This window comes from Quercus lobata, chromosome 2, assembly GCF_001633185.2.
Source record: "Quercus lobata isolate SW786 chromosome 2, ValleyOak3.0 Primary Assembly, whole genome shotgun sequence".
Lineage (NCBI taxonomy): Eukaryota > Viridiplantae > Streptophyta > Magnoliopsida > Fagales > Fagaceae > Quercus > Quercus lobata.
Genome location: NC_044905.1, coordinates 8,628,263 through 8,640,517, shown reverse-complemented (window position 1 = coordinate 8,640,517; position 12,255 = coordinate 8,628,263). Strand labels below are relative to the sequence as shown.

General features: G+C 39.3%; 2 protein-coding genes across 2 annotated transcripts; both read left to right on the top strand.

Moving 5' to 3' along the window:
• Window positions 1–1,457: 1,457 nt before the first annotated feature.
• Window positions 1,458–3,357, top strand: LOC115958576 (MAP7 domain-containing protein 1-like). The gene is made up of 4 exons (XM_031077010.1): window positions 1,458–1,593; window positions 1,687–1,779; window positions 1,921–2,438; window positions 2,533–3,357. The coding sequence occupies exons 1-4, from the start codon at window positions 1,458–1,460 to the stop codon at window positions 3,355–3,357; spliced, it is 1,572 nt and encodes a 523-aa protein (XP_030932870.1).
• Window positions 3,358–7,925: 4,568 nt separating this feature from the next.
• Window positions 7,926–11,037, top strand: LOC115974335. The gene is made up of 7 exons (XM_031094636.1): window positions 7,926–8,186; window positions 8,275–8,382; window positions 8,461–8,591; window positions 8,929–9,029; window positions 10,032–10,091; window positions 10,421–10,599; window positions 10,710–11,037. The coding sequence occupies exons 1-6, from the start codon at window positions 7,961–7,963 to the stop codon at window positions 10,503–10,505; spliced, it is 711 nt and encodes a 236-aa protein (XP_030950496.1). The 5' UTR covers window positions 7,926–7,960; the 3' UTR covers window positions 10,506–10,599; window positions 10,710–11,037.
• Window positions 11,038–12,255: the final 1,218 nt, after the last annotated feature.

Sequence of the window (12,255 nt, the reverse complement as noted above, 5' to 3'; positions counted from 1 at the left end):
TGAACTAAGTTTACCCAAAGATCTTGTCCATGAAGCTTCCTGTTCTTCCTATTCCTCTCTCTATTTGGATACCATGGTTCAAGCCCCTCCTTTTTTGGCGCATTAGCCCTTGCATTATATATCCCTTTCCAGTTAATCCTGACCTTCCATCTGTTGATCAGGCAGATACCTACTCGAGTGCCTGTCCCATTAGCCGCCTCCCCCCATTTTTTATTAGTTGCAATAATCGAAACCACACTGTTCAGGGGTCTTTTCCCATCAATGTGGCTAGGACGTTTGTTGGCGCATTCAATGCGGAGGTGACGTGTTCTCCTTGAACCAATCCCACATTTTACCCCTGTGCGTGTCTCATTTCTGGGAGCGCTTTGGAGGCTGCCTTTGATGACATGTCGTTCTTCCCTTTTAGGCCTTGGGATGCCGAGGACATGGTCATCCTCGGCTGCATTCCTAGGCTATTTGGTATTTTAATACTTGTCCTTGGCAACTATTCTCCTCGGCACGGGCCTTGGCCCTAATGGAAAGTGGGCCGGGACCACAAATTCTCTGACCCCACAATAACCCCTCAAAATCCTGCTGTCCGGATCTTTGGATGGAGAGGAGGGTTTTGATGACATCAGGCCTTTATCAAAGCTTGTCAATCATTGTCATCTATCAGTTCCAAAGACTCTTCGTCTGCCCGAGACACGTTCTTAGAGCCTTGGAATGTGAAACGTGTCTTCATTAAATGCGGGCGGCTCTGTGTTTCCCACGTTCAACGGCGCGATGGTGATCTAACGGTGGAGATTTCCTTACCTTTATGGGCGGGAAAATTCGTGCAGTTACTTTCGATGGAAGGTATAAATAATTTTTGGAACTAATTTGTCTCTTCACCTTTGCACTTAAGAGTTCTAGCGCACATATCCCAGGTTCAGCCAAACTTTCATCCAAATTCAAGTCTATCTCTAGCACAAAAAGCATGTCCGAGGAACCTTTCCCCTTTTTTGTAAGTTCTCTGCCTTCACTAACTCGTGCTTTTTCTTTTATGGGTTTATTTTTCTCTTGTTCCTCTCCTTCTCCCGTCATTCTCTGAGTTTGTTTAGTAGTTCTTAGAGATGGTTAAATTAAGAAAATTGGTTGAGACTGAAGAGGCAATGGAAAAGTTCATCGCCGACTATAGGATTCCCCCCAACGTAAGTTTGAGGCACTGTAAGGTGGGGGATTGGCATCTTCAGAGAAGGACGGGCGAAGTGGTAATTCCCATTCTCACTTTCGTAGAGGGGGGTATGAGAATCCCCATGGGGCCGGTAATGAGGAGTTACCTTAGGCATTTCCGATTAGCTCCCACCCAGTGCGCTGCTAATATGTTTAGGATTCTGGGTTGTGTGGATGCCTTAAACGAAAAAATGGGGCTAAGACTAACCCATCATGATGTAAATTAGTGCTACAATCTCCAAAATTTGAAGGGCAAATCCTACTACATGAAGACGAGAGACGATAGGGTTCGACTAATCCAGTGCCTCCCCGACTCCAACAAGGGGTTGAACAAGGACTTTGTTATCGTATCTGGGGAATGGCATTATGGCCTTCTTTGCCCAATGGTGGAGGGAGAACCAGGTGGGGTATAGAGAGTAGGAGGATGCCAATCCTTTGCGCCATTTTAATTTAGTGTGGTTCGGTTACTAACCATGTACATGCCTCTTTTTGCAGATCCAAACGCCTTTCACCAACACTTTTATCTGGTTAACCGGGTTGATTTGGAGACTATTCTTCAAGCGGCAATTTTTGTAAATGACGAGGATGGTCAAATCAGAGCCGCTCACAAAATCTTAGGGTACGATCCCATCCAGAAGTCATTTGCCAACCCAAAGCACGTGATCAACGCTAACCATCCTCGGCTTTCGAAAATTACCGTAGTCGAATAAGGGTTTTTGATCTCCGAAGGATCTCCTGTCCCAGAGGGCATCCCATTGGTGGACTCCTCCCCGTCTCATCAGGCAGCGGAGGACGAAGGTGAGTTGGGTCTGTCCGAGGAGGGATTTGGGGCATTTGACCAAGCCGACCCATCCGAGGATCCTTCTGGTGATCTAGGTGACCCTGACTTGTCCGAAGTGGAACTGTTGTCAGTGGGAACATCCTCCCGTGTCGAGATGGGTCTTAAGAGAAAGCCCCCGACCAGCTTATTCGACCTCATTGAGGGTCAACCGGGGAAGGATGCACAGGAAAAACCGCAATCCAGTGTTCCAACTTTCCCGTCTCAGCCCCAGCCCGTCCAAACTAGGTCCTCATCTACTAAGTCGCAGCCACAATCTCCCCGCCCCAAACTTCCTACTCCTCCTCAATCAGTTCTACCTCCTCGGTCGGAGCCCGCTGACTCAAAGAGAAAGAGGAGTCCCAAGGGGAAGGAACCCATGGATGGGAGAAAATCTCAATCCTCTCAGGAGAAGGACGAAACCCCGCGAGTTCAAAAACAGTTAAAGATTGGGCACCAAAACAAGGGGAAAGGGATCGAAACCCAATCCGCGCTGAGTGCTTGGATTCCCGCCCCAATGAAAGGAGGCTATCCGAGCTAGGGATAGTACCGCGGCAGGTTTGACTAGTGCCAAAAAACAAGCCGAGGAACAGACAAAGTGCCTACTGGCAGCCGATGAGCAATTGCAGATTGCTAAGGAGCAGATCGGTGATTTAAAGAAGAAACTGATCGAGGCAAACAATGCTAAGGGGGTGGCGGAATTTGCCAAGGACGAAACCGTGAGGGCCAAGCAGGAGGTTGAGTTTGCCAGAACTGAGGCCGAAGCTGCTAAGGACAAGGCTGAGGAGAATAGTTATGAGGCGAGGGTGGCTGAAATCCAGGCCTCCCTTAAAGCTCAAATCCCTGGAGTATGCAGGCTATACTGCTCCCAGGTTTGGGAAGAGGCCCTCAAACGAGCTGGGGTGGAAGCTTTATCCAACTTGTGGAAGGCGGAGAGCGTATTTTATCCTCCATCCATCCGTGAGACCGTCTCCGCCAACTCCAAGGCTATGAGCGCTCCACAGGAGGCTAAGGCTGTTCAGTTAGAAACTGCTCAGATCATAGTCACTCCTAGCAAGTTGACTGAAGGAGGAAAGCCTCATGATGCGACGGAAGCACCTGGAGGTCTGAATCCCGAGATGCCTAAAGAGGGTGCTGAGCCTACGGTCAGTGCTCTGAGCCTACGGTCAGTGCTCAGATCTCTGGTGCCGAGGAGCCAGCCATCTTCGTTTAGCCCTTATAGGCCATTCCCCTTACTGATGTCCCCAAGAACACCGAAACTGATCCTGCTCAGTCTTCCCAAGAAGGGGATGTCTCTTAGGGCCCCGAAGCTAGTCCTGCTTGGCCTTCCCAGGATGTGGCCAAAATGAGATCGAAGAAGTGGAGGCCCTGGCCAACTTTTGTATTTGTTTCTAGTTTAACTGTTAACTAGTTTCGCTTTTGTTTTGAGGACCTTAGAGTTTGCTTGCAGTTGTACTCTTTGACCACTTATATGAAATTCTTTTCTTCCTTTTTCCTTTAAATTACATGTTAGTTACCCTTGCTGATATTTACTATTGTTGCGAATCTCATGATTTTTGAACTAGTTATCTTAACATGTATGAATGGTTGTGCATATGATATATTTGGGATCACATCCCGGAATTCTAACTTACCCGCACCCATGGGGCGTTGAACTTGTGTCTGAACATACTTCTGGGGAGATGAAGGCATCATCCGAGATGCCATGTGTGTTATTAGGCCGAGCCTGGTATCTAGATTTTCTTTAAGTAGTTAGTTTCCCCATAGGTTTGAGTCCGAGGACCGTGCAATACCTTGGTTCTGTCCAAAACTTATAATTTCTTTAAGTAATTGGTTTCCCCATATGTTTGAGTCCGAGGACCATGTAATACCTTGGTTCTGTCCAAAACTTAGATTTTATTTAAGTAGTTGGTTTTCCCATAGGCTTGAGTCCGAGGACCATGCAATACCTTGGTTCTGTCCAAAACTTAGATTTTCTTTAAGTAGTTGGTTTCCCCATAGGTTTGAGTCCGAGGACCATGCAATACCTTGGTTCTGTAAAAAACTTAAATTTTTTTTAAGTTTTAGAGGACTAGCCCCTCGGCTAAGAGGTGGGGCGTTGACTTGATGTTGGAAGCCCCTAGAACTGCCCGTGTCACTAGTGCGTCGAAGCGTAGCTCCTAGTGGAACTTTATATTAGGGCAATAACAACGGGTTGTTAGAAGTGATGGAGGGGCTTCCGCAGACCCTTGTTTGACAGGAGCTCGACCCTACCACCGCCTGGACCAATGCACAAGCCTTTCTCACAAATGGCACCAATTGTGAGGACTCAATTTGTAACGATCCCAAACTGGTATTGGGTCCGTACGTTAAAGACCCAAACAATAAAATTTATAGAGTGTGGGCTGAAAGACTAGGCCTTGCTTATCGAACAGTGGTTGGTCATGGTGTTCATGATGGGCACACAGAGATGAACTAAGTTTACCCAAGGATCTTGTCCATGAAGCTTCCTGTTCTTCCTATTCCTCTATCTATTTGGATACCATGGTTCAAGCCCCTCCTTTTTTGGCGCATTAGCCCTTGCATTATATATCCCTTCCCAGTTAATCCTGACCTTCCATCTGTTGATCAGGCAGATACTTACTCGAGTGCCTGTATCATCAGCCGCTTCCCCCCATTTTATGTTAGTTGCAATAATCAAAGCCACACCGTTCAAGGGTATTTTCCCATCAATGTGGCTAGGACGTTTGTTGGCGCATTCAATGTGGAGGTGACGTCTTCTCCTTGAACCAATCCCACATTATACCCCCGTGCGTGTCTCATTTCTGGGAGCGCTTTGGAGGCTGCCTTTGATGACGTGTCGTTCTTCCCTTTTAGGCCTTGGGATGCCGAGGACATGGTCATCCTCGGCTGCATTCCTAGGCTATTTGGTAATTTTAATACTTGTCCTCGGCAACTATTCTCCTCGGTGCGGGCCTTGGGCCTTAATGGAAAGTGGGCCGGGACCACAAATTCTCTAGCCCCACAATAATAATTTTGGTTCTTTTTATTTTCTTCATCTTAATGATATGTATAATACAATTGAACATAAGATGATTGTTATAGGGCCAAAAAGAATAGTTAGAAATTATTTCAAAATAAAAGTATAAAGTATCCATGCATCGCATGGGACGTTGACTAATTACATTAAATGCATTCACCTATTCTCTGACTTTTTGATAAATTATATTTCTCTTTGAAACTAAAACCAAGCGTTGCTTTCTTCAAAATAATTTCCCAACTAAGTAATAGAGCTAGGTATACTATAACTCAAAGCAACCCTCTGGGCCAATGTAAGAAACAGTATGAACCCATTCAAATCCTATGGTAGAAAGCCATAATTTGTCCAACAAACCAAAGGTGTCTCTATAGCAAAAACCAAATCATACCCATTATAAGAATGGAATAATGGGGACCAAAGGGGACAATAGAACATAAGAGAATAAAAAAACACCAATGTATATTGCTTCCTTCACATTTTCCCCCTCTTTATCTAACTCACATAGCTTCCAAAAAAATATCCCATCAAGCATGCGCTATTAGGATTTCACTTTCTCCCTTCCAAACAAACTTTTCTTTTGTTTTATTACATTATTATGTATGATATTGGTTTCCCCCTTGTGGACTAAGCTTCTTTTTTTTTGATAATCTGCCATTTTATTCATATAGAAAAAACTAAGAAACAGGCGGGCAATCTGCCATACAAGCAAGCCTTAAGAGCAGAGGCAGAACGTTTGAGCTAAAACAAAAGGAAATATGATAGGACCGGCTCAACGAATTTGAGGGCTTTAGGCAAAAGCTTTAAATGAGGCATTTTATTATATTTAATTATAAATTCATATATTTTTTTCAATTAAAATTTATTTTTCTTGCTTTTTGAGAGGCAAAATTACTAATTAAATTTTTGCATTCAAGTTTCGCTAACATTTCATTTTCAATTGATAATATGGCTAATTCACTTAATTTTTCTTATAAAATAGTTAATTTTAAATAGGATTTTATTAATTTTAATTTTGGAAAACTTCTTTTTATGGAAGCAATTGTAACAAGTATAGTTAGTAATATTCTGAAAGCAATACATACATTTGGACTAAACTTGATTGGATCTACTAAGACCAACCCACTATCCATCCATACCACTAAATTTGACTTTTAAAAAAAAAAAAAAAAAACAAACGTGTAGGACGGATCAATACTTTAAGTGGGTCACCCACTTAAAGTATTGATCCATCCTAGTCCTACACGTTGTCCATTCCATAGCCTTCTAGAGAATACTAAAGAAATCAGTACAAACAAAAGAGACTAAAGTTAAGATAGTAAACAGTAGTAGAGTACAACTAAACTAAAGTTAAGCCAAAAATGAGAATAAAAACCCAACAGCAAACTGAACTATGAAGAAGACGAAAGAGGTAAAGGAAGAGAAAACAAAAAATGAACTTGAAATGAAGATCTGTGAGCACACCAAGTCTATTGTCAATACCAATTGATAAGTAAGCCAACTAAAAAGAGTGTTTTTTTTTAAGAATCAAGATGGAGAGTGTGAGTGTTTTTTTTTTTCCTGCCTTTTCTTACTTGTTTATTCTTTCTTTTTTTCTACATTTTGTTATATTTTATTCTACATTTTGTTACTTGTATATTGAAAAATCAATGTCTCTCTTTCTCTCCTTCTCTACATTTCAAGTAATGAATATGGGTTTTCTTAATGAAATGTGGTGCAAAGGTTTGATCTAAAGGATACTTGGATGTGGTGATTTTTTTTTCCCTGAGAAAGCTAAAGATTTGATGATGTGATTGGACTAAATGTCATTTTAGCCTTTTTACTTTGTGAGAAATAGTTAGAAATAATTTGTTGTTCTCAATTTTCAATTAGGGGCTTAAATAATTTGGGCAGGACTTACTCTTTTTTTTTTTCTTACAATTGGGGACGGTGGCCTAAATGGCTTATAGGTTCGGCCGGCATTAGAAACATCAGAAGATAGAGCTAACTTAGTAGCAGTATGTGCTGGGATATTGCATAGTCTTCTAACCCACAAGAAAGTGCAGCTAACAAAGCAAGGCCGGTCAGACTCTGTTTATGGTAAGACAAGTTGAATGTTTTATTGCATATTTCATCTTATGAAGTTAAGTGTGGACTTGTGAGGCAAGTACACTTACTGGTTTCAACATGTTTCTGATAGAAGCTTTTACTTATTAAGATTTTGGTTTTGCTAGCTTGAACGTGCACCTGTGGACTAAACGTTGCTATGATTTTAACAACTTAAGCACCAACTTGCATAATAAGAGATCAAGAACTCATACGATGCAAAATATCTTATAGTGAGTCGCTTAATGAATCTTACAACACCCCTGACTTCTTCATTATGTCTGTCACTATTAAATGCCATCCATCGCGACATAATAACTTGGTATGTTCTAATTGTTGCTACCAAATGCTCCCCACCTCTACTGAACTCTATATTGCTGCTTTTTTTTTTTTTATATATTATGAACATCATTAATTATTGCTTACTTGTTATACAATGAAATTAAAAACATCTTCCAGCTTGTAAAAGTTTTAACCATACATAACGGTAGTGGTCTATGGGTGATCCATTGGCAAGAGTTTCAAACTTGACTCATCAACAACTTAGGGTTTTTCGAGTATAATATATTAAAGCATGGCATGTGTACCAGCCACAAAAAACCTTTTACATATTAAATCATCAACATGTATTATTTATACAAATTACATAACTTGTTAAAAAGTACATATTTATATGATTTTTACTATCGCTGCATAAATCCAAATCAATGTAGAGTGAACTTTTACTTTTGCACATCTGCTCGGATTGGAATTGTGATAGTGGCTAATTTGGTAATATTCAGAGTACACTGTGCAGTGTATATATAAGCAGAGGCCTTGCATTCAATGCGTAAAACACGAAAGCATCAACCATGACGCCAGCTGTGCTCTCCGCCTTATCACAAACCAACTCATCCTCCACTCTCAACGGCCTCATACCGTTCCCTCCAAAACCCCAAAATTCAAAACAAAACATCTTTCTTAAGAACAAGATCTCACGCAGAGACATTGCTTCTCTCTCATTCTCATTCTCATTCATCGCTCTCTCTCCTTTCCTCTCTCCAATCGCTCCTGCATCTGCATTCTCCATTGGCATCTGTACGCACGACTCTTTTGCATTCATCGATTCCTATTTCTCTGTTCTTGTTATTGTTATCGAAACCCTAATTTCTTGTTTGGTACACAGCAGGACCGAAAGACTGGTTAAAAGAGCAAAAGAGGAAGTCCTCGAGGTTCATCTTGGCACCGATTGACGCTTCGCGAGAAATTCTTCGCTCTGTCTATCTCTCACTCAGTATGATTCTCTATTTCTCTCTGATTCTTTGGTGTTATTATTATTATTTTGGTTTGATTTGTTTGGTTTTTTGAAAAGCGGCTAGGGATTCTGAATATACTAACAAGGATTTAGAGGAAATTCAAGAGCTGTTGAGATCGGCCGCTAGGGATTGCGTTCCACAAGAGAGGAATTCGCTTGTTAGCTTTCAAGCCAGCACCGGAGTCGAGGTTAGATTTCTTTTTCGGTTCCTAAATTTAGGGTTTAGATTACTGTGGTTTCGACGATACGGTTTTTTTTTTTTAATTGGTATGAATTCAAGTAATGCTTTGAAATTGTGAAATTTTCTAGATGTTGATGAATTTTGATGTCTAATGTGAAAAAAAATTTGAACAATGATTAGAGAAGTGATAAGAATGTGAGACTGGAAACTGTTTATAACGAATACCTGTTATTCTTATTTGTTCAAGTAAACTTAATGAAGGTAACTACGAAGATTGAATGAGGGATAAGAATTTGTGACCTTAAACTAGTTATGGTTATAGTTAAGATTTGTATCATGAGCAGGTTTGCACATTTCGACTGATTGTGAAAAATGCGGCTTCCTTGCTTGATAAGAAGGATCCTGTGAAGTTGGAAGCCGAAGCTATGCTAAATGATCTTATAAGGTAGCTATTGCTCTATTGTTTTGTGCATATGCTCCTGGCTTGTAAACCTATTATCGTGTAAAACATCTCTATGTATTGTTTAAGTTCTCAAGTTGGCTGCTACAACTATGTTTGGTAATTGTTCACTTTAGGCTTTGTTTGAGTGTTTATAAGGGAATGGAACGGAATGATCATAAAGGAATGGAAAGGAAGGGAATGAAATGAAATGTATTTAAGCAAGGGAAAGGAATAGAATGGAATTAAGTAACTTTGATTGGATGTTTGGGAGTAACATAGAGGAAATGGAATAAAAAGCAATGGAATGGAATGTAAGTTATTTTGTTTGGAAGTGACATAGAGGAAATGGAATGAAATTATTTTATGACAATATTACTATTAGACTCCTATTTTAAAATAAAGAGCTGAATATATAGGGGTATTTTGGGAGTTTTAGTAAAAAATTCATTTAATCTAATTCTATTCCTCCCAAAATTGGGAGGAATGGAAATTTGAGGTTTTAAGGTTCCTTCCTACCCATTCCCTCCTATTTAAACTCTCAAACAAAAGAATAGATTCTCTATTCCCTCCATTAAAATTCTCAAACAAGGGAAGGGAAGAATATTTTAAAATTATTTTTTTCATTCATTTCCATTCCCTCCTCCCAAACGAGAGCTTAAACTCTCAAATAAGGGAATAAACTTTCCATTTCTCCAAAACTCCCAAACAAAGAAAGGGAAGAATATTCTAAAATTATTCTTTTCATTTCTTTTAATTCCATTCCCTTCTCCCAAACGAGAGCTTAGTAGCCTCCGTCTGTGTATTGGAAAGGAGGTTAAAAGGGACTGATAATGACCATATTGCATAAGGAAAAAGAAGCCAGATTTAAGCATTGTAGAATATGTCTCTCCTTTTCCTCGATATTTAAATTACCAAACAAATTAGTGGCTTGACATTGGTTTTTTTTGCTAAAAGAATTATGATCAATTTCCTTTGTTTCTTAATTATTATTATTTTTTATTGCAGATCTTTCACTTCTCTTAATGGCCTAGCAAGTGAAACTGACATTCAACTTTCTTCCAATAGGTATGCCCTGCATATCAAGTGTATGAGAAACACGGAGTTTAGAGAATTGTTTGCATAAATTATTTGGTATCTCGTTGAACTGTTTCTCTAGTTTCCAAGCCAAATGATTGTTATCACCAGAAGGTGCTAAGTTTCTAAGCTGTCAAAGTGTCTCAATTCAAGTGTCTTACAAAGCATTAATCTCAGAGACACATACGATGAAAGGATTCTAATCACTTTTTAACTTTCTTTAGAAATTCAAGTCTCCTAGAAACATGTTTTTAAGTCTGAAAGTTGCCATAAGACATCTGGCTATCTCCTAATTTATCTATTTTCCTTTTCAACTGCAGAGAAAAGGTAGTAGTTGCTCTCATGGATACCATATCCGTCCTTGACAAGTTTGAGCAGGGAGTCAAAGAATGCCTTGAAGTTTGACAATCATTCTCTGATTAAATTATGCTAGTTTATATTGTGCTTAAAGGCTTTGCAGCTTTTATCTGTTGGACTTGGAACTCGGAAGATGATGAAAGTATGTCCATATTTTGACTCAATCTTTGTTTTCCTGTAGTTTTTTTCCTTTCCAATGTGTCCTTTCCCTTGATCTCAATATTCATTGTTCATGACTATTTCTCTATGCAGGCAAGATTTTAGTAATGAAGTTTTATTATTGGAAGGAGGTTGATGTTTGTTTCCTTAGCTTGGTTCACCTGTTGAACTAAAGTTCTCTGGAATGGTTATTGTGGATGCATTCTCTTATCCTCACCCCTTGCCTTCCAAAAGAAAAAAAATATCTTCTGTTTATTGTACTTGAAGCTTTTTGTTACAAGTAAATGGAAATTGGAAGGTACTGGAATTGTGGAAGTTTGTCCATTTTGACATGTTCTTAGCTGTATATTAATTGTTTATCTTTCTGTTATGTCACCTTTTGTTATTATTATTATTATTTTTTTAATTATTTTTTTTCCAAGTCTTTGGTAGTGGCAATATATTTGCAATCAAGTACTATTATTTGAAGGAATTCAGTGTTGATCATTTTTAGTGACTCTTCCTTGGTTTGTCTGTGGAATTCATGACAAAAGCACACATAGCTCACTTTCCTCAAATCAAAACCAGTGTAAAATTTTAATTTTATATCATATCTCTAGATGAGTGTCAAATCCTACCCTGTTTCTACAAATTAAACCTTTACATAGTATCAGGATTTGTCATGATTTTTTTAATTTTGAATTTGCATGTGGTTGACCATGGATACAATTTCACATGCTACTAGAATTCTTTGCATTTATAATGAAGTCAACAATTTTTTGTTTTGGGAGTGTTGTGTGAAACAAAGGCTTTTCTATATGCAAAGCTTTGGTGAAAATATAACCACTTTCTTGGTAAGTTAATGAGGCAGGGCCTATAATATGGTAAGGAAACAAGGAAACAATCATCAATAAAAGTATGCTTGTTGTCTGTAAATTGTGGCACATAATATCAATGACGTGATTTAGCATTATTGCCTGTAACTCTTTCCAAAGGGATGCTTTGAAATCTCACCATTAAATGCCAGCCATCATATGCTACTGCAAATTTCCAATCTTCAATATGGAATAATGTGCTCGCGATGTGTTATTTTGCCTTGTTGAATTATTATGTTTATACTTCATTTGAGATTTGACTACATGTCAAGCATGGCCGAGTAAAGCTACAACTGTTTATACCTGATGTACACAATCTTTTGGATGATATTGCTTTTGCCTTTTGGTACTAACTTCATTGTGAAAAAAATTGTTATTTTTTCCAGATGGATTATACATTATACTGGCAGACATTTTTGTGAAAAATGGATGTCATGGTTGATGAGTTAAATTTGCACTTTTAATGCTCGAGTATAGCTTGTCTCATGATTTGCAAACTATAAAATTAAGGTATTTTTGTGCCTGGTTGAGAGTCGTGCACTGCATCTCCTCTTGTCAACAAAAGAAGCTCACGCTAGGTTTCCTGTCTATTTTGATCAAGGACATGCAACTATAAGCTTTTAGAGGAGTTCCATTTCAGGTCAGTCATTCCTTTGAGTCCTTGACAGGAAGACAAGAATCCAAGCCCTATGGGTGCATTAATAGATCGTTGACAATAATATCTTGGCTAATGACTTATTTTTTGGAGTGATTGATGGATGGTGCTAAGCATGTTGGCGTACTTA